This window comes from Crassostrea angulata, chromosome 3 (assembly GCF_025612915.1).
Source record: "Crassostrea angulata isolate pt1a10 chromosome 3, ASM2561291v2, whole genome shotgun sequence".
NCBI classification, from domain to species: Eukaryota; Metazoa; Mollusca; class Bivalvia; order Ostreida; family Ostreidae; genus Magallana; species Magallana angulata.
The window spans coordinates 33,889,026-33,912,225 of NC_069113.1; the positions used below are offsets into that span (position 1 = coordinate 33,889,026).

The 23,200-nt window shown below is 31.0% G+C and overlaps 2 protein-coding genes across 4 annotated transcripts; one reads left to right on the forward strand and one right to left on the reverse strand.

Moving 5' to 3' along the window:
* Positions 1–1,911: 1,911 nt before the first annotated feature.
* Positions 1,912–3,730, reverse strand: LOC128177770 (acanthoscurrin-1-like). Of its 3 annotated transcripts, none has more exons than XM_052844616.1 (3): positions 3,354–3,730; positions 2,304–2,405; positions 1,912–1,983 (listed from the first exon to the last, which is right to left on the reverse strand). In XM_052844616.1, exons 1-2 carry the CDS (start codon positions 3,694–3,696, stop codon positions 2,326–2,328), a joined length of 423 nt encoding a protein of 140 aa, XP_052700576.1. In that variant the 5' UTR covers positions 3,697–3,730; the 3' UTR covers positions 1,912–1,983; positions 2,304–2,325. The 3 variants fall into 3 exon arrangements, with proteins under 3 accessions (XP_052700576.1, XP_052700575.1, XP_052700577.1); XM_052844615.1 differs by having other exon boundaries at positions 2,299–2,405; XM_052844617.1 differs by having other exon boundaries at positions 2,294–2,405.
* A 6,493-nt stretch (positions 3,731–10,223) lies between these two features.
* LOC128178212 (uncharacterized) lies at positions 10,224–11,538 on the forward strand. The gene is made up of 4 exons (XM_052845262.1): positions 10,224–10,351; positions 10,643–10,966; positions 11,212–11,297; positions 11,445–11,538. Exons 2-3 carry the CDS (start codon positions 10,678–10,680, stop codon positions 11,289–11,291), a joined length of 369 nt encoding a protein of 122 aa, XP_052701222.1. The 5' UTR covers positions 10,224–10,351; positions 10,643–10,677; the 3' UTR covers positions 11,292–11,297; positions 11,445–11,538.
* The last annotated feature ends 11,662 nt before the right edge of the window (positions 11,539–23,200 follow it).

The following is a 23,200-nucleotide window of genomic DNA, read 5'->3' on the forward strand; positions in this document are numbered from 1 at the left end:
ATTCCTTAGGGAAAATATTCTGGACCCCCTTGTTAGAATATATTCATTTACCCGCTTTGTCAAATGGGAGGTTGAACACTATGGAAGAAAAAAGAATCCACATTTGTTGGTTGAGTCCTTGTTATGGATTGCTTAAAACTAAGCATACAATACTTATTTAATAAGGAGTATCTAATACCCAATGGCCAATATTCTATTAAAACCATTATTTTGATAACCTATGAAAAGATGTAAATAAGTGTCAGCTCATTTTGTATGTATAATCTGCTGAAGCTCTACATCATCTTTTTATTTGAAATATAAAAAATAAAAAAAATGTCTTTTTTCTGTGAACTTATCCTTAACTTTGTACAAAAAGTGTGAAGGGCACAATAAGCAGCGCTATATAGACTGATAAAATTCATATTTTTGAATACATTCTGTATAGACATGATATGTGTGAACCTCAGCCATTTTGCAGTTAAAAGTGCCAACTCGAAATTGTCACACTTCGCTTTAGGAGGTTAGTTAACTTTCAGAGAAAGCATGTGGCAAGCGGAGACATAATTTGAGAAGGAAAATTTCCTGAGATAATTTTGGTTTAGTATCACAGAATATGCCAGGATTTATGATTGATAAGTTCAAAATTAGCACAGCGTCTTTTGCGCCGCAAATTGCAAGTTTTTGCATATATAGAACGCTATACTTAGCTCAATGGTTCCGTTAACTCTTTTTACACCATGAATTGACAGTTCTGCCGCTACTCGGAACGCCAGTTATTAATTTGATGTATCTTTTGAAATATTTACCGACATATGAAAAAACCCCTGATAAAAGCGTTTCATTATTCATGCGGTTGTTCGTATTTTTGCGAAGAAACCAAACGCTAGGTCTATTTCTAGGTAATTCTAAGGCCTGAAGCGTTTAAACCATATTTGCATCAAGGGATGAATTGTACAAGTTTGTAGATAATTCAACAGTATTTCTTGGATAAGTAACCCAAGTTTTTAGATCCCTGTTATTATTAAACCAAACTTGCTGGGTGATTATATGATTCTGCAAAACCTATAAATTGCAATTCTTATTCAGAGTTGAGGAATCCTGAACAATATAAATATAAAAAAAAAATCATCCAAAAATGAACCAGATTAAAGGTGCTTACTTGATTCTTACGAACATCGTGTAGCAAAAGCCTTTTGTATGTACGCAATAAATAAAATGGCACATCATTTGTTCCATAATAGCTGTCTTGTCTATATTGCCAGATATCAACTGTCGGATAAACATGTACATGTACCTATGTGTGCATTAACAAGACTTGCCGTTGGGTTTCGACGAATGATGTCGTGATCTTGTTTGAAACACCACTTTTTGCAATTCCTACTGAATTTTATTTTTTTGTCAAAGTTTTTTTAACTTTATACTTTTCTGTAATCATTTATTTAAAAAAAATTAAATACAATTAATACATACATGCAAATAAGAACTTTAAAATACAGTACTCAAATTTTTTTTGAAATTAAAATTACGTACATGTACATGGGTTCAACAACTATTGAAAGAACCGAGCTTCATTGAAAACACATGCAGTTTCCCTGTTCTTTTTTTAAGATTAAGATTTATAGAGCATGACGAAAATCAGTGATAAAACAAAGCTGATTGTGAAAAAAAAACTACTACAATTTTTCTACTTTTGAATATAAATATGAAAGAGAAATCACATCTTGCGTTAAGCCATGTGATATATCATCGGAACAAGGGGGGAGGGGTTGCCCCCCCCCCCCCCGACCAGTAAAAGTACCGTATATAAACCTGGGACCCTTCCGGACCACTCCCCCGCCGGAGAATTCCCTGATCCACGCATGTTAATGTAAAGTTATAAATAATGTTTTATTTGTTATATTTATGGAATGAAAAAAAGTAAAAAACAAATGATGTGCGACTGGTTTTATTGATCCTCAAATAATACAATAATACAAATGAACTTTTCTGTCACTGAAAGGCCTGCAATAGAAAAAAAATATATAAATCTTAACTCTACTATACAAGCATTTTTAAGTATAATTGACTTTTTGCTTCTTTATTACATATCAGTTATTTCTTTCTTTCGAAAATTAACTTTTTAAAATAAAAAAAATAAAAAGTTCTTCATTGACGGTTTGTTATGTAAATGTATATGTATCTAATGAAAATTTTTACACGTTTTGTTTTTATGGAATTTATTTTACAAACTGTTGAACAAAATTGACTGACATAAGTCTTGGCATTTTACGAAATTTGAATCACTTGATCATCATACACATAGTAAACATACTATACCATACACGAATTGATCGTCAGTTTAAATCAACTGATATAATTATCTGGGTCGGAGAAGCTGGAAATACTGGGCAAGATGATGGCGGGGATCAGCATCAAGATGAACACTGAAAATTGAGATATATACATCAGATATTTTAGAGGAAAGACACCCTCAAGGAATTCTATATCGCCATTTGCCCAAAATTTTGAACTTCGTTGAAAATTAGCCACAAACATTTTTAACGAAACCTAAGACTTGAGAAGTTGTTTGTTTGAAGTTGTTGGAACGTGAATATTCTTCATAATCGTAGCTTATCAATTTTTATTGGGTTTTTTTAAAAAAATTATTCATACAGTTCAAAAGGGTTTATTTTATGGGACAAAAAATGTTATTATTCGAAAACATATTCATATATTTATTTAAAACAGTATTTACACCGGTAAACTAAATTCATGACACACATCTTAAAATTATTCTTTATGTTTTTTGTTTCGTTGCGACTAGAAAATTACATGAATAAAATGAAATGAAATACATGGAGCTAAAATGGCACATTCAAAGCTATTCATACAATTATCACTTTGAAAATGGTTTTCAAAACCAACCAGTAACGCACTAAATTGATCAATGTTTGATGAAGTTAGTCTAAGACTAATTATGAATGGTATAGTGGTTATTAGGAAAAAGTTTTAAAAATGTTATAAATATGAAAATAAAGTTAAATCATTTTGAATTCTAATACAAGTTTATTGCATGTAAATTTCGCTATATAATTTTTTAAAAATATATCAAACAGATTATTTTTAAAAATTCAAACTATAAAAAAAAATCCTCTTAATATTGTTTGGATAAACGCCTAGATATTTGCTATTTTACAGTCTAAAAATATTTAACTGTTTAATAAGATAAAAATTCAAAGAAATGATATAATTTTCAGCTATAATTATGCATCTTTTTTTCTTCCAGAATAACAGTTTAATGTTCTGTGGGTTTTTTTTTCTTTTTCTTTTTGTTTTGTTTTTTTTTGGGGGGGGGGGGGGGGGAGTGGGGGGAGAAGAATCATTATACTTACGAAGAATCAAGATGCCGATCAAGAATCCACCGCTCTGGCCGAGAGCTCCCGAAATACCGTTAACTCCACCGCCTCCGACGCCATATCCACCTCCGTAACCACCACCTAATCCACCTCCGCCCGAGAGACCTCCCGATATTCCACCCCCGACCCCTGCACCTCCGACTCCAGTGGTGTAGTACTGGACTCTTCCGGGAATGACCTGAGCGTACACTTGCGGTTGGGGTTGATAATAAGTTTGGTAATTGAAACCGTGGCCGCCACCGTATCCCTTGGCGCAGGCTACGGCCACAAGACCAGCGAGGAGTGCTAGTCTCACTGCAAAACTCTTTGAGGAAGCCATAACTCCACTGGGAAGATAGAAAATATGAAAAAAATCATTAATGTCCAATTTCACTTCTGAGAGAGAGAGAGAGAGAGAGAGAGAGAGAGAGAGAGAGAGAGAGAGAGAGAGAGAGAGAGAGAGAGAGAGATTGATTCCTAGTTCACCTTTGCAAGAGGGATAAAGACTGGTCGGTCTCCGGATGACTCTAAATATATACGGGTGAACACTCCCAGTTAATCCTTGACAAATAGGAAAGAGATACCCGTGGATGTATGTCAAAGGTTTGAATATCAAATAAGAATGTGTTTTTCCGCATCCTTGTGCTTGCCGTGTATGGCGTATAAAAATGATACCTGTCATAAATAAATAATATTTTTCGTTACTTTGGTCAGTTTTGTGACATCTGATAAAAGTTGTAAACGTTCGTTTTAATAAATTTCATTATCACATTAGCATTGTATTTTGCAAATTTTTATATTTAATTTAAATAGAACCAAATGAAATGAAAAAGAAAATAAAAAAAAGAAATTGAATAAAACAAAGCAGAATAAACCATAGTTGGGATATCAAAAACCTTGCAATTTCATAAAAGTTGTCTTTGTTTAGAAAGCATTCTATAAATAACGTTAACTTCACGACTCTTCTCGAAATTTACTCTTCGCTTCGCATGTGTAACCCTGCATCACTTGCAATATCCATTGTGTAGCATTGGTAATCAAATCAAACGTTCAAAAATAATATTATATCCCGAGGAAGTATTTGCACTTATTTATTTCGTATGCAGACATGATTTTTATTTGGTCATGTCTTATAAGTGAGTCAGGTTTTTTTAATCAGGAGACTTGATGGTCGTGGCAATTTATTGTGACATACTTTCTACCTTTAGACGAAGAGCTCTGTACAGGAATATACCGGTAATAAAATTTTAAAAACTTAAGTATTTGATTTTTTCTTTACTTACTACATTAACTTACTGATAGTTTATGTCCAAAAAGACTGTACAGCTTCCTTAAGACTCAACCAATATATTCCTTGTTGCTTCAAAATATAAATAGATGTAAAACGCTTCAATAAGATAATTTTAACCTTTTGAAGCTCATTTAGGTGAAACTTTCTTGTTTTTTTTTTTAATATAAAGAATACAATTTAAAGGGACCTAGACACGATGTGAGCTAAAAAAAAATTAATTTTGTTTTTCCATTTTCAATATCTAGAATGGTTGATATTGGTATATTTTTAATGTTTTGTCAAAATTTGAAGGTCATATATTCAGTTGCAAGCAAGATACAGAGTTTGAAAATTTTGATATTGTTTTCTGTGCACCAAAATTAGAGGGCCACGTGTGGTTACAGAATTTCACCTTAAGTTTCATTAATGTAATAAAAGGAGCAAAAAAACCTTAAATTGGTCTGTGTAGCTTCATCGTCATGGTAACAGAGGATATAGATACACAAATGACAATTTGCACAACACATAAAACAAACTGCAAACAATCATACTAAAGTGATCTGTCAAAGTTGAAGTCTGTAATGCAAAAGGTCATATTTTTCAAACACAGTAAAACATTGCAGATAATTTAAAAAAAAAAAAGCTTACAGAATGTTACTATTTTTATACATTTTCATTTAATTTGAGTGACATCAACATTCTAAGATATCATAAAGACAAAGGATAACTATTTTCATTTTAAGAATTTCTGGATGATTTTACTCTATTTTACATGTTTTCAAGGTTACAGCCTTTTATCTTGCTAATGAGTTTTCAACTATAGTAATTTTTAAACGAATTTTTTCTGCTAGTCTGGTACTAATATTTCAAAGAAAAATCATTTTGTCTCGACAGCAATGTTTTCATTGCTGAAATATAAAAGTTTAGACAGTTTTGCACAAATAACTTTTAGAAAGGTTCTTAGAAGTATTAACATTTTAACATTTCCCCCTATTTTTCAACATGTGTCAATTTTCATGCATATAAAATATATATGTATATCTTGAAAGATTAGAAGACAACCAATTTTTAAAGATAATGATTAACATTATGAATAATATACTATATATTATGCAGTCATCATAATAAAGTGTTTTTATATAATATTTCACCCACCCATGCTTTAACATAATTTGAAAAATCGACAATTGAATGCAATGCAGCACTATTTATGCATTTTTATCAGAATACTTTGTTTTTCGTTTAAATAAGCGTACGAAGGGGAAGACACTGATAACGCAATGTAAACAATTATTCATTAGTTATTCAACTTAATATAGCAAACATTATATGTGACTTATCGTAGCGTCAAATATGTATCAAAACACTCATTTAATATCATTTGAAATCGAAGTGACGACGTTTTATTCTACGCGCAACGTATTATAATTATAGTAAGTCATTATTCATCTATTCAAAGTTGCGTCGCTAATTTGCCAGTACCCACGACTACGTGGAGTAAGGGAACTGTGTCCCATGAGCGGATTGGATGAAGCTGATCAACATAATAAATGACTCGTCATCCACATGAATATTCATAAGGTCTTAACATATTCAGCGAGGACAAATAAAGAGTTAGAATTCCGCGTTTTACCCGTACTATCGACGAAGTATAAACAGTTGTAACACACGGAAGTGGTTTTTTAGTGGTGAAGTATAAATTCCACAGTTATCCTGTTTTGATCACCCCTACGTAATTATTTTTACTTCCGGTCGTCTGAAACACATATTGCATATGTATTTTGTTCACAATGAAAATTTCAAATTAATCCTTATGCAATAGTGTGCTTGGTCTGCTGAGAATAAAACTTGTAAGCAACGTTAACATGAAACTAATTTCAAATTGAATTAAAAAAAACATAATTATATAAGTGTTTTTTTTTTCCAAATCGAAATTGAAGCAGTTACACCAATACATGTTCTTATATCAAATAACAAACAAATTAAGAAAAGAGCATAAAATGTATGATGGAAGCAATGAAAACAAAGTATACAGAATACCTAACTACTGCAGTAATAATTTTGTTCTTGGTAAAACAAAACACCGATAAATAAAATTGAAACAGCGAAATATTATCAGATCAAAATTGGCGATGTTTAGATGTGGTGTACTCCCCCTGAGGATCGAGACTGGTCGCTACAGAGGAGAACCGGTGGAGGATAGAATATGTAACTTATGTGATCTTAACGAAATCGAAACTGAAAAGCACTTTTTATTACGTTGTCCATTCTTTAATAACCAGAGAAGTCAATTATTTTATGAAATTGGATATGATTTAACTGTAAGTCAAAATAATACAAATGACAGTACTCTTTTCGTTGACCTAATATGTAACTTCCCCCGCCAAATCGCTTATTTTATTAATGAATTATACAATTTAAGACAGAAACAATTGACAAAGCCATCTTGCTCCCAAAACATGTAAAATTTATTCACATTGTAACAGTTTGAAAGTGACTTATAGGTCCGTTGGGCCGGGTGTATTGTGTTATATTTGTAAAATGAATTTTGTAATCATGCTATATACACATGTAACTATAATAAATTATTTACTTACTTACTTACTATTATAACGAAATCAGGGATGGGGTAATGGTAATTTGTAATTGTAATTGAGTGTAATTAATTACAAATTTTGATGAAATTGAAAGTAATTGACCTATTTTTCAATTACATGTTATGGTAATTTAATTACTTGAAAAAAAGTAATGTAATTCAAATTACTTCTCAATTACTTTCAATTACACATGTACACTGATATATATATGAATAAGAAAGCTGTCCAGGCACATGCACTATCAATTGTCCTCAACACTTCCGATGGTACAAAAGTATAAAACAATACAAAAACAAGATCAGGAAGAGTAGTTTAATGCATTTAACTTTTACCAAATATTCATGAAGTTAAAAAAACCCACTTTATTAACTAATTCACTGTCTAATACTGAGATTCCTTAATTTATGTCAAATATGAATATCAATGTTTCTAATATTTATCAATTTGTTAAGGACCAAATAGTTTTGATGGTGTGCTTAGTCTTTTTTACCTAAAAAAATATTTATTTGGAAAAAATATTTTTTTAATTATTAGTTGAATTTGATTTTAAAAAAAATTCTGTTTATTTCACAAATAGAATCAATGTTGTGCTTTTTAATTGCCAGTTTGCCTAGATCTGTTGCTTCAGTAGGGTTTTTAAGTTTTTATTGCCAAATCTTGGCGGGTTCCCTTAATGACCAATTGGTGTGAATTGTGATTTGATAACTTTACAGGCTGCTCTCTACCCCATTTTTCCAATTTATAGAAACAAAAGTGCATGAGGACAGGACCGACCCCCCTCCACCCCCAAGTATCTACAGCCCCGGTATTTAATTTACTCACATATTTATAATCTAATGTACATGTGGACAACCATTGCACAAAATTACTTAAAACAAACATTTTGAAAATAAATAATATCTCCTCTATATCTAGTACAATTATATATCAAGGGGATATGATTTTTTTTTTTTCAAAATAAGAAAAATTTAGTGGAGATGTTTACTTTCAATGTCCCAAAAAAGACTTGAGGTTGAAGGAGATGGATACTAAACAAACAATACTCATATGGATACTGAACAAACAATACCTATTAAATAAAACTGTAAACATGTGTAGGTGTTGTAGTCGTTGCTAAATCATTCGTCAATTTTCAATAGAAAATTTGTACAAGCCAGCTTTATTTCAATAAATATTTTTTTTTCTCAAAGGTAATGTGTAATTTAATTAATTACATTTACAAAGTAATTGTAATTTAATTAATTACATCTGAAAATCCTAGTAATGGGAATGGGAATTTAATTGAAGGTTTTAAGGAAGTAATTATAATTTAATTAATTACTTTCGAATGTAATTGACCCCATCTCTGAATGAAATATATAGAATATTTAACCAACTCTGTTAGTTATTAAATAGCTAACCGTAGTAAAAAATAAGCTGATGTACTATAAAACTAAACTTCTCAAATATAAAATATAAATAAAGTTCCGATACTTGATTAGATGAAATGTTGCATGATCGTGGCCATTTTGAAAAAAAAACCAAACTCTTACGTTCTTTGGACAAAAAAGCTTTGTAAAAATATAAATTTTAGACCTTTCAGTATTCCTTATTTATTTGCAGTAAGAAAGTTTTCTCAATATATCATATTGGCAATATTGTGACCACCCAGCCTCCCAAAGGTTGTCTTACCACACACGAAGCGGACACTCAACTGAATAATCCAGTTGTCAAATGACAATTGATCGTTTATTGACAGTTTGTCAGAGACGCATATACAACTATATATTGTCATTAAGAACATTGTACTTACCACAAAATGAAGCAAATTATTTACTTACGAAACAAGTCTATTCTCTTCCCTTGCACAGATGTTTCCAAATTCTATAATAATTGCATCGATGGCATGCACTCTAACAAGTGACGTTGGTTGATGATAAACTTTGCTGCTACATTGACAGTAATCCAACCTCTATAGGTGATCCTTATGCAAAGTTACATCAGATGTACTTGTAGGTCTTGAGGTTTCCACATCATGTCTTATATTATGTGGTTTTATTTTATGCCACTTAGTTCGAATAAGTTTGTTCATCGAAGGTTCCTTTTACGTCTAATAAATTACAATGACCATTAACGTTTAATGAGAAAATATATTTAAGTTCTGTTCACAAAAATCGAGACTTTGAAAAAAAAATGTACTAATATCTTTATATAAGAATAAATATGTGCAGACTAAATCAGAATTGCATTTTCATTTAAACGATTCCTATTTCTGTTTTTCCTTATTTCCAATTTGTTATGCTATGTGGGTTATTTTTTATTCACTCTTGACGTCATGTTACACACCGAAACAGAAATATGGATATGATTTAAATTTCACTAAATATACACAGGAAAAATAAATATGTTAATAATAATCCATCTCAAAAATGAGAATCGTCACTGGTTAAAATATCTTGAAATAAAAAAAAATGCAAAGTAAAGAAAAAAAAGGTAAAATCAGGTTAAAATTCTTGCTTAGTAAAATTGTAGTCTAATTTACTTTAAATCATGTATCTCAATGTATTTTACTTCTCTTGTCTTTGTTTAATCTCAGGTTAAAGTTAAAAGACTTGAATTTATCCTGACCAAAAAGTTATTGAAGCACAGATCTGGTTTTTTTTTAGTATTTTTAAAACAATGATCACTAAGGGGCCTAAATAGTATGGATAAAAGGACGCTTCGAACACGTTAAAAATTAAAAAGTAAAATTCATAACTAAACACACTTTCAGAACCAATTAAACATACTATTAGTTAAATGTCAAACAAGTATGAACTGCATTTATGAAAGCTTCTAGATTATGATAACGTAATGTTTATGTCGTAAATTGCTATTTGTTGTCATCTAAGCAGGTGAATCATCATCCAGAAAAGACCAACAAACTAAATGCGAAATCATAAATAACACAGGTAATGCACTTTGTAACGGGGAATACTGGGTACGCCAACGAACCCTATCACAAATGATTCGACAAGCCCATGAATCTGTAAGCAACCTTCGAATTCTTTTTTCCTATTTGCCGATGAACTCTAGTAAGGATGGGAGATGGAAATATATTTAAGGAGCGAGTATGTTCACCCTTATGAACACGACATTCCCCTGCCCAGGTAAATATCTTATACTCACAATGATAAGGCCTTTATCATTTCACATGTTTTAAAATATATCATTAAACATTAATTTACTTATTCAGCTGATAATTTTGTTCTTTGATTGAATGAAAATGGAAAAATATGTAATATAATGAAGATTCGATAATTGTTCATTTTGTTGTTGTTCTTATATAAACTGAAATAATTAACTTATCAAAGTGTTATATTTCCCGCGTAAAACCTATTCATATCAATCTAAAACAGTCAACATATATACTCAATACTTTACTACTATTTGTATTTTAGGTAAAAAGGAAATAAAGCACGGCTAAATCCTCACAATGGGCGTCTTCACAACCATCTTCTCTTCTGCACTAGTGCTTGTTGCCCTCACAGCAGTCGCCGAGGCCGGAGGCTACGGGGGCGGGCATCAATACAGCTATGCTCAGTTCCAGCAGCCCCAGATGTACGCCTACTACCAGCCACCCCGCGTCCAGTACTACACCACCGGAGTTGGATACGGTGCCGGTTTGGGTGCCGGTGCCGGTTATGGACTGAACGCTGGTCTGGCCAACGCAGGAGGAATCAGTGGAGGCATTGCTGGCTCTATCATCCCCATTGTCATCATCTGTAAGTGGAAGATATTTGTCTCTCTTATCACCAATATATGGAAGATATTTGTGTCTCTTATCGCCAATATATGGAAGATATTTGTGTCTCTTATTACCAATATATGGAAGATATTTGTGTCTCTTATTGTCAATATATAAACTGAATTCTATCATAGTAATTTGTTTAATTTGTATATTCTTGATTTCTATTTATATTTCTAGTTCTTTTTTTTAACTGTGGTGATTGTTATTTCTTTCATACAGTTGTAATTCTGGCCATCCTCGCCCCAGTACTGATTGGAAGTCTCGTCTCTTCTAATGACGTTGTATTCGGAAGCAGTTAAGAACAGGTAAACTCTAAAATGAATCAGTTTGTAACTGCTGCAACAAGATATTTCATCGAATCAAATTCTTAAACTTTTCAATACCATCTATAAAAGTAGTGAAATCTTGAGACGAAATACAGAGTTATATGTCTTGTTTCATTTCATTTACAGATATTGATAGAGCTGGAAAAGGGAAATCTTTTGACTGGCCCGTGTTTCACATTTGTATGTTACATAAAATCTGATTAAAATTCTTATCATAGAGTCTGTGAGTTTGTTGTTGTTGTTTTCTTTAATTTGATTACAGTTTTCTGTATTGAGCTCCCTTTCATTGATGATTTTTTTTGTAAATCCAACAAAGAGCAAATGCAAGCAAAAATAGGCACATATCATTTACACATTTTTCTCATATTTTTAAGAGATAAAATTAAACGTACTTGTCAAGTGAGCCTTTGACTTTTAAAATGGATGCTTCATGTCTGAAAATCTAGTGAATTCAATTAAATATAAAACATTTGATTCATTTTAAGTTTTATTCATGAGAAAATTTAAAAAAATACAGTTTAAAAAAAAAATAATATGCAGGTATTTATCAGAATATGAAATTTAGTATATCCAGTACAATACCGTACCCAAATAAATGGAGAAAATTATTATCGGTAGCTACCTTCACTGCATATTCTTAGACTCGGATACTAGTAATTATAGCTAGTGTTGTCATCATGATCATTACTGTATCAAAAGAATTACTAGTATACAAAAGATGTTTTACAATGTTTAATATTTAATGTGCATTCTGTTGTACAAGGTCAAAATCAAGAAAATCAAATGATTTTTCATGTTTCTAAAAAGTTGGAAAAATATTTTTTCACGTATGCTTAGAAACAAAGAATTTTTTCAAAGTAAAATTTACAGGTATATACAGTTGAAAAAAGGTGTTTGAAATTGACATTTTCAATTATGTATGAAGAGAATAAGTTAAAAATCTCACTTTCTGCTACGTCTGATATAAGAAATGTATTCTTTTCCTAAGAAAAATATGTCAAATCAAATTTAGATTTCTATATATCATTTAAATCAATTAATAAATAACTCTAAATAGCAAGACATACATGTATGTCTTCCTCACCAAAATGAAAAAAATGCAGAAAGTGTAGAATCATTTTGCAACACAGATTGGAAATTTTGACTTTAACATTCTTTTACCTTTAAAAGATTTTATAACATGCTCTTTATAGTCAAGTATTGTACAATATGAAAATTTGAAATGATTTATTCTATTTTGAACAGCATATTCTTTTATTACCCGTGTTGATATATCATTGTGTTCCATGTCACCTTTAGGAACAATTTAAATCTAAATTCGTTTTTTCAACGCATTATGAATGTTCATATTTAAAATCTTCTTCTTTTTTACATTTTATTTAAACTTTACAAAAAATCAACCCAAAATTTGAAATCTCTTTGAAAAAGATACTAAAAGGTAGCTGAAATAACACGATCATTTAAAAATCCTGTTATACAGCTGAATATAGTGTTTATGAAAAAAAAAAACCCAACTATTACAAAATAATGGCAAATTATATAAAAGCTTTATTCAAACGAAATATAAAAAAGGCACAAATAGATATGGAATTGCTATAGATCGTATCACGTTCCAGAATAATAATGTTTGTATATCCGGTCACTTTAGATGTATGCATCGTGGACAGCACTCCCAAGGCAGTTTGATGGTATGCATTCTAGAGGTGCATGCTGGACACATATAGTGGGTCAGTTCCACTATACCATTGACACACTTGTACTCCTTACACGGGGAAGCGTTCTCGTACGTTATCTGATCACCGTCGTCATATTCTCGACCGTTCCAATAGCAGTTATCTGGAAATGAATGAATAAATTTTGTTTATAATAAACACATTATGTATCTTGATTATGAAATTATCAACATAAGTTTTAAGGCAAATGTATTCTTAAATTTTGATTCAATCTCTTTGGAGAAATTTAACCCTTTTTACGAATGTAAATTGAAATCATTGAAGTTTTCTTTTTTTACCTGTTGAAATATGATATTTATTTACCATTTATTAAAGGTTACTAAAGAATTTAATTGCCTGTTTATGAAATTATGGTAATGGATATCATACTAAACAGTAAATTCAATTCAAATCTAATGATTTTTTCGTAGCATTTTAAACAAAAACCCCATAAAAATATATGTAGCAGAAATATCTTTTCACTGCATTAACATAGCAATGTTATATAAACAATTGTGATTTACAATTTATGCACCAAAACAACAAAATGAATAAATCTTAATTGGAATAGACTATATAGAAATAATTTTAACAAATGACATGATATAGACTCGAGGCTAGGAAGCAGCTCTATGTTTTTAACTTATTTTGTCAAACAAATGTCATATGGCCCATTGTCTGTTTCTCTAGCTCTTTCAATTTCATTGAAATACATTTTTAATTTCTATGATTGATTTCATTGTGTCATGAACAAAAAAAAAACATAAGAAAAGAATGAAAAGTTGTGAAAAATAGAATATACTGTACAGATCTATTAGGTTTATTCTTTTCATATTACTTTTAAATGAGAAACAAAATCTATTAAAATATGTAAAATATTAAATTATACTTACTTCCAGCATTCACTGTTGCTAAAACAGAGAATAGAATCAGAATTCCAAACAAGCTTTTCAATGTCATAATTTGTCTAACATACACGTTATTGCATTAACCTTGAACAAGTCACTTATACACAATATTGTCCAATGTTGTCCAATGACCAGTCTCCAACTATATATACTGAAGCCTGGTGGTTACCGATCGATAACTTCAATAAATTTAATTTTAAAGCTCAATCTGTCACTGCCTGTTGCATGTTATAAAACCTATAATTGATGCCCGAGATGATGGGCCATTTTATGCTCTGAGCTGGGGGGTTATTGGTTGTCCCGGCGATAAATACCTCTCGCCGAGGGGCTGACTTCTGTGACTTCAGACATTTATTGACATAGCATCCATTTCTTGTCTTCTCCGAAAATTCCTATTGCCAATGTTATTCTGATATGTCATTGTTTTTCTTTAGGGAGATATTATGATAAATAAACCTTCCTGTGATCTTTTAAGGGGCAATACATAACAAATAGCCTGTCCTTGTAAAAATAACATTTTTTAAAGACTTGTCTTGGTTACCCACGAGTTGTTTTGAGTATGTTCATTCTTCTTAGGTTATGAAAATCGTAAATCGATCTATAAATTCATTTTGGTATTATATTTATTTCAATAAAAAAGGTCCGTAGCCGAGACTATATATATATATATATATATATATATATATATATATATATATATATATATATATATATATATATATATTAATGCATAGATAGGCTTTATTACTTTGTTTATTAACTTTTTCTCGACATTATTATTACTTGCGATTATTTCAAACTTTTTTTTAGCAATGGCACATCTCAAAAGTAATTTATACATGTCAATCAAAAATAAAATGAAGAATTAGTATAATAAATTATAAATAAATATAAAAAGAAATCATAAATAATTCGTATGCATGATTTATGTAAGCTACTGAAAGGAATGCTGCCACAATGAAAGATGATGTATCATTTCACATATCATCGATTTCGTATTGTTTTGGAATATTAGTGACCTTGGTTCAAGTCAAGTCTGTCGATTATAAAGATTACAATCCGACTGAAAAAATACTTCATGCTCTTTATTTATTAAGTCATTAAAAGCAATCGGTATTATCATAGTTCATAAACACTAACCTGCTTCTATCCTAAAATTCCATGTAAATTCATAAACCATTTTTATTTAACAATATTTAAGATGCACATTCCTAAAAAAAACCAAATAACTTGTTATGGACTAAAAAAATTTTCATTTTATTATGGAAGCGAAGCCTTAGAAGAAAGTAATCTGAAAAATGCCGCATATGGTCAAAGATTGTAGGAAGCTTTTAAAAAATACTAAGAAGTTGGTTAACATCAAAGTTTTTTGCATTTCTTTGTTTCAATTTAAGGCTGAAATTGATTTGTTGTGTGGTAAAAATAAATTGAAGACATGTTGGTTTTTGAGTGGAATTAAATTTTAACGTTTTAACTTTCATTTTAGTATAGATATAAAAGTTAAGATAATAAGCAAATGAAAATATATGGATCGCGATGTCATGATGTCCTTTCTAAAATTTCAACTCTAGAATGTTGACACTTTTAAAAAATAACATTCTTTACAAAATACTTTCGATGTCAGAATAATTGTATAATTAAGTGCAAAGTACATGTATATTCATTTTTTTTCTTCATCAAAAATCCGGTAAAAACTAAGCATTTTAAGAAAATTTAAAGCAATAACATTGAAATTGTTTACAATTGGACAACAGTTAAAAATAAAGAATACGACGACAATTTTGAAAATCGACGTTGTATTAACATGTATAATTATTGAGTCAGCATTTTTCCTATTCTCATTTGTGGATTCCCACACTGTAATGCTTCAATGCATGCATTCTTTATAACTAATAAACAACTTCTTTATTTCATTGTTGATACCTTTTATACTCACATATCTATCAGTGAACTGTAATTATGTGCAACAATGCATTTTGGGGGAATAGTGTATTTCCATTTCTTGAATTGCGGTTGTCACTTATTATTTTTTTTTTGTATTCTTAACAGATCTTGCCATCACATGACGGGAATACTAATTTAAGGTCATCTGTGGTCTAACTGTGGTAGACCAACTGAGAGCCCGATACTTTCGTCGATTGTTTTATATCCTTTTGAAGGTAATTGCCTCAGAATTGTCAGCGAGGTGACGCTATTTACATCTGTCGATGGACGTAAGCAAATAGTGGAGATTGTTCAAAAGTTGTTTTCTTTCTGGGGTTTTTTTTTTCATTAATCCTCCGATTTTCTCGGCATTTGGTGATGTGCAGAGCACATACTAGTATTCTTTGTCTTTAAATTTCAAGTTAACTGGAATCTCATTTATTAAAAATGCAAAGAGTTGCATCTATTTTATAAATTCGTTACTGTTTCTCATAAGGTCAAGCTGTTGTAAATGAATTCAGAATGTCTTTTGGTGCTATATCCATTATGACGTCATAATGTATTTGATATATCTTCCCACTTAATTTATCACTATCGAAGAATTATATAAAACAAAACATTTTCCTGAGATTCCATTTGAAATATTACAAATAAAACGTAATTTTGATAACTGTCTTCAATTTAATATCATTTCAAAGAAGAGGTCAACAACTTTTTATATGCCGTTTTTAGAAGAATAAAAAACTGTAAGCATTCTGGATATATTTCATTTGTGAAAAACGGAAAACATCCGAGATTTGTGGCTGGTTTCCTGCATATTTCATTGAAAATGACAGTTTAAAACACGATTTTTTACAGTGTTTAAAATTAAGCCCCGGTATACCTTATGAAACCAAGCTATTGTTTAGATAATAGTCATTGACACTCAATGAATCTCTTGTACTCGAATGTTATTGGTGCTAAATACGCATTAGAAAAGTTTGTCTGCCAACATCTTGACCTTAACAAAACAGACGGTGGACATTTTCAGTGCTTCAGTTGACGTAAAAGATGAGCGCCAAACGTTAAAACGTCAGAGTAAACCCCCACACGCCATAAAATAACACCAACGCAGGACATATATTTCTATTAACGTGTCATGAAAGACCCAATGCAACTGTGAGAAGATGGTACAAGTAATCAAAGAAGGCGGTTTTACCTGTATAAGAAAGACAGCTGTACAAGCGATTTATTCATTATAAATAGTAGTTTTTCAAACAAACAGTTGGATATGTAAAGTAAGAATGTTTTTGAGGTGCCGTTTTTATCACATATATATATATATATATTTGTGTTATTAAGAATGGGTCCGGTATTTCAACATTTCTATTTTGTTTTCTTATCTACATTTGTGAAACTTATCATATTTCTTGTTTAAGAAAAAATTTAAAAGCCATTTGTCCAATTTTGTTGCGTACACTTAACACGTGCACGTATCATTTTGGATTATGGTTCTTCTTCCTTGTTAGAAATGAAGTACTCCTTGTGATTCTCTAACATTTAATGCTGAAATCAAAGGGCACGAGTAGTCAATAGATTAATAAATCTGAAAATATTTAATAATTTGTAACAATGTAATACGAGTGGAAAAAATGTCAGAAACTGTAAGAATTATACTAGAATTTATAAAAAAAAATAATTTCGATGCATTGTAAACTGTGAAAGAAATAGATAGATAATTAGCTAACTTTTCACCGAAATATATAAATATTTTGGCCCAAAACAACTTTAGATTTCAGTATCTTTAATAATCATTGTACTTTATTAAAAAGACGTTAAGTGGACTTATGTTTTTTAAAGCTGTTTATGTTGTTTTGGCATTATTTGTTGTTGTAGGTGTATATGGTGTTATTTACTGTTGTATATATTGTTGTGTGGAAAGTTTTTTTTGTAGTCAAAGTTGTAGTGTTCTTTTTAGTTTGTTATTTCAAAAGTTTCTTTGTGGTTATTGTATAACTGTAGAGAAAGTTGTGTGGATAAAATTTTATTTAAATGTCCTTGGAGTGTTATTTGTTGTTATAGATATTTTGTGGTGTTATTCATTGTTATATATATGTTGTGGTGTTATTTATTGTCGTAGGTGTTGTTATGTAGTTTTGTAGGTATGTGTGTTTGTGTTCTGTTTAAAATGTAATTGTGTTGTTATTCTTGTGCTATATGTTTTTGAGCATTATTTGTTGATGGGAATATTCCTGTGGGGTTATTTCTTGTTGTAGACTTTCTGTAGTATTAATTGTGGCTGTAAATGTTATTTTGATGATAACTGTTGCTGACGATTTTGTAATGTTTTTTGAAAATATTGTGCTGGCCTTATTTGCATTTGTATATGTGGTGTTACTTGTTTTTGTTGATGTTGTGGTTTTTGTGTTGTTGTAAATGTTGCTGTTTAGTGCGTGGTTTATTTATTGTTGTAAATGTTGCTGTGTGGAGTGAGGTTTATATATTGTTGTAAATGTTGCTGTGTGGAGTGAGGTTTATATATTGTTGTAAATGTTGCTGTGTGGAGTGTGGTTTATATATTGTTGTAAATGTTGCTGTGTGGAGTGTGGTTTATACATTGTTTTAAATGTTGCTGTTTAGTGCGTGGTTTATATATTGTTGTAAATGTTGGTGTGTGGAGTGTGGTTTATATATTGTTGTAAATGTTGCTGTGTGGAGTGAGGTTTATATATTGTTGTAAATGTTGCTGTGTGGAGTGAGGTTTATATATTGTTGTAAATGTTGCTGTGTGGAGTGAGGTTTATATATTGTTGTAAATGTTGCTGTGTGGAGTGAGGTTTATATATTGTTGTAAATGTTGCTGTGTGGAGTGAGGTTTATATATTGTTGTAAATGTTGCTGTGTGGAGTGTGGTTTATATATTGTTGTAAATGTTGCTGTGTGGAGTGAGGTTTATATATTGTTGTAAATGTTGCTGTGTGGAGTGTGGTTTATATGTTGCTGTATGGAGTGAGGTTTATATACTGTTGTAAATGTTGCTGTGTGGTTTTGTATGTTGTTGTAAATATTGCTTCGTGGTTTGTGGTTTTATATGTTGTTTCATTGAAAAGGTTCTATTAGGTCTTTAGATGCTATAATAATAATAGGAAGAGAAACTTACTATTTCTTTATAGGCAAGGTAAATAGGTTATGAAAATTAGTAAACTGAGTAAATTTCTTGACAGCCGAGTAAATAAGAGGTGCAATAGAAGGTTCCATAGATGTTTCAGTAGCGGATTTGCGACTGCTTCAGCTGTTATTGATGAAAAACACAAAAAATCCAAGTTACAAAATTGCAACCGCTGTTTTCCAGGTGTCTTCCTTGATACTTTTCAAAACTCCTGCTGAAAAAGACGTTTTAATTAAACATCACATATGTACATTAAATTTGATCATAACTTGTTTGTATCCTCAAATTAAAAAAAAAAAGTCATCTGTTTATTATTCTGCATCACCACATATTTGATATATCTAAGGAAAGTTCATTACGGTAAGTTGTTTTCGCCGCTTTTTTCCATTATTCCTAAGATCATACTTGCGATCAAAATGAAAATATTGATCGCAAATTTACCTACAGATAATTTGCCTTTATGGGCACGTACTCTGGGCTATAAATCAGAGACTCTACGTACATGTATTGTCGTGTAAAGCAAAATGCAGAAGTTGCAGACTTTTAATGTGCATAGTTAATATTTGATGCAAATGTAGATGCATTGTACTCATGGTGAATAAGGAAATGTTGATCATATATTTTAAAAAGACACATCGGCACAATGCAATTAAACATAATTAATCAAAATAGCATTTTATCAATAACATCTGCCAGTAACAGATTTTAATTCTGAATTTTAGGAGGATAATGATATGACAATTAATGCATTGTAATTAAAAAATGACACAATACAAGTTAATGGCATTTAAGACTAATGAAATGCCCTGAACAAACTTCAATGTAAATACATTATTTTTTCATCCATTCTCTACAATTTCATAATCATGATTTAAAACAATATTATCTTTTAACATATTTTTTCTCTCAATAATTTCAATCACCTTAACAAACAACGTCTTAACAATATACATACGACTTGATCTGAATTTATTTATTTTATTAATTCACAAAACGAAAATGTGTATATATATAAAATATTTTTTGTTCCTGGTTTATCCGAGGTGGAGGTCTTAGCACTGTTATGAGTGCTATAAATACAATCCAACCATACGCACAACTCGGACCCAACAAACCTATTTCTTGAATCCGTATCTATTTCTCCTTAATCGATGCACCCAAGCAACAAAACCGTTCTGATAAAGCATTATCGCTTGCTTCTGTTGAATCAGTGCATGTTGCAAGTGAATAAGAGCGTAAAACCAGCCAAGGTACACCAAAAATAAGTTATCTTTTCACATTAGAAAGGATTTGGGAACTTGTGTTCATCCTTTTGATGAATAAATGCATGATCCTTCCAGAATCTTAATTAAAGGAAAATTACGGTTTCACATGTAATTCTAGCTCTCAGGTTTGCTTTGGAGAACTTCTGCCTTGTCAGCAAAAGGTCTCTCGAGCTTACATATTGCAACCGAATGCAATTAACTTGTACTGGAATTAAACTTATTAATTTTGTTAAGAAACTTATTTTTAAAAGAAAGATAGTGGGAGAAAAAATTGTTATTTTTTATATTGAAAAATATAGAGCTCACATTTTCGGTGTTTATAACCGTCATTTCATTTGAAAACAGAAAAAAAATATGATTTGAAAAATAACTTGGGTAAGAGGAATGCGGATGTTTTAATAAATATAAAAAAAGTAAATGCAATCTTTTGTTTGAAAGTTCATGTTCATAAAATTCGTATAAATTTGAGATACAAGTATACAAAGATACTATCAATGAATAGATTCAAATTGGTTAAAAACATCTTTAGTTAGCCTAATTTTCCTTTAGGTTTATTTCATATACATAAATATATGGAAAATCCACTTCTTTAAACCGTAAGAAAAATAAATGTAAAAAAAAAACCTGAATAATTGTCCGTGGTTTACACGACTACACTGTATATCATTCGCTTCAATCGAGTTGCTCATCTCAGGAAACGTTATTCATTGTGATTTAAGACCGGGATTTACCAAAATTCGCCCAGAACGCGAATTTCATCTACATTTTTAAATAACGATGCTCTTTGATCCCATTCAGAGTGGTCATTTAGGAGTCGGTAGTGATGAAATTGGCAGCAATATGAGAACAAACACGATCGATAGAAGAAGATCCTTGCCTAGAAGAACTATTCCTCTTACTTTTGACTTTTCCAATAGCCATATATCGCCAACAGAGTGATTGACACTGCTTTGTTTTTTGCCATTTATTATCGGTTTCGCCTCAGCAAAACATTTCCCATTGGAATTTATATTTTATCTATGGAAACTCTGCGACTCTCTTTCTCTCTCTGTCTCCCTCCTATTGCACAATATTGAATTTTCGTTACTAACGAGAATTCATCAGATATTCAGTGTATGTGAAACAAATTATTTACGAACAAAGGATATGTTCAAGATATAATCTTCCCGATTTTGTGATCCGTGGTCCTTAATTACCAGACATTGTGTGTTTCAATTATGTTTCTATGAAGACCCTAAAAAAATCAAATTTGCAAATTTGACGATAAATCGATACTGCTGTTTGTCCGTATGCCATCACCGTTGCGATCAAAATACGGTTGCCAAGTTCAGAGACAGGGATAAGAGGGGAAATTTGAGAGTACCAGGGGAATCTATCCTCGTATGAACGCGAGCAGTATAATAGAAGACATCGTTGTGGAAATGTAATTTATCATCGTCATTAGTCTTGATTGTCACTTTTTTTGCAACACAATCAAGTTGGCAAACATTCATGCTACATACATATTCAACATATCATCGGCTTCTTTTCAATAACTCAAATGCCTTCATTTTTTTCTTGAATTTCAGAAGGAAAGATGTATCTTTCAGCAACAAAATAAATTAAAATGTTTTGTTGATCCCGATTTCATTTTCTTTCTCTCTTTAAAATCCAGTAAGAACAATAAAGTTGTTAAATGACAATGGGTAAGATAACACGAAGAAAATTTTCTTTCGCGATTACTCCAGGGGCTAACAACAATCAAGTGAGTGCAATAGCTTTATTGATCCTAACTTTCTTCCTAAGATCCCTGATAGTTCTATTACAGGGTGGTTAATATTTCAATCGGGGTTTCTCTCTCTCTCATTCTCTGTCATTCTCTGTCATTCTCTCTCTCTCTCTCTCTCTCTCTCTCTCTCTCTCTCTCTCTCTCTGTAGTATCTTTTTTTAAAATGCATTTGGCAAGACACCTAGTCATTAGGTGGCTCGTGACTTTTGTACACAGAACATAGGGGCTTCTTATCAACATTATGAAATACAGTGTATACATACAAACTTGAAATGTAGTCGATGCAAAGCATTCATAATTCAGATTTCCAGCTGCGTAATATAATTTTCATTATACCCTGGCAAAACTGTAGAATGCATCAATTCATTAAAAAATGATAGTATTGACGGGTAGTTAATCAGCAATATTTACACAGTTTTAGATAAACAAATCAATTTTGTAATATTGTAATATCGTATCATGCGCGTTTCTCGTTTTCAATAATTTTATTTAGGCATCAAATAAATTATTCCTTCAGGGGGATGTGCGGCCATCTTTTACATTTGACAAGAAAAATGTCAACAGTTCTTGAACTGGCTTGCTTCTGTCCAAAACTTAATAAAACTGTTGTCAAAAGATACAAAAGCAAGAAACATGACGCGTACGTCCTACGTGTTGTTTTGTATGCTAATTACGCATACAAGGGCAGAACAAAGCATTTTTAAAACACTTAGAACTGCGCAGCTACATACTTAAAGCTGCTTGGTCCAATTTTTTTGTTATTACAGTATTAATTTTTTTTCTATAGAAACCATTTATCTTAGAAAGTTATGGACTTTCTCCTATTTACACCAGCAAAATCAGTCTCTTTTCAAAGTTGTAAATATTCAAAGTAAATAAATATCATTTCTTTTTGGGCAAACGAAAAAACAAACCAAAATGCATCACGGGAATGTTTAGAAAAGTAAACCGTTTGGTTTCGTCCCCCGAACAATTGGGGTTATTCAACCCGTGTGCTATGCATCGATTGTAAAGAAAGCAAACTTCAAAAATATTAGCGAACAAAACGTACACATGTTTATTTGTAATTTGTCTGATCATTTCGACCTTTATTTAAAGCAATGTCAAAGTCGTAATACAACCATACCCGTCTCGTCGTCAGGGGTGAACTTTAACATG

Bases quoted from the DNA above. Each gene is read 5' to 3' on its own strand.
- LOC128178212 (XM_052845262.1), top strand. From the start codon at position 10,678: ATGGGCGTCTTCACAACCATCTTCTCTTCTGCACTAGTGCTTGTTGCC. The intron at 10,967-11,211 runs GTAAGTGGAAGA...TCTTTCATACAG, and splicing joins CATCCCCATTGTCATCATCT to TTGTAATTCTGGCCATCCTC.
- LOC128177770 (XM_052844616.1), bottom strand. From the start codon at position 3,696: ATGGCTTCCTCAAAGAGTTTTGCAGTGAGACTAGCACTCCTCGCTGGT. The intron at 2,406-3,353 runs GTAAGTATAATG...CTCAATTTTCAG, and splicing joins GATCGGCATCTTGATTCTTC to TGTTCATCTTGATGCTGATC.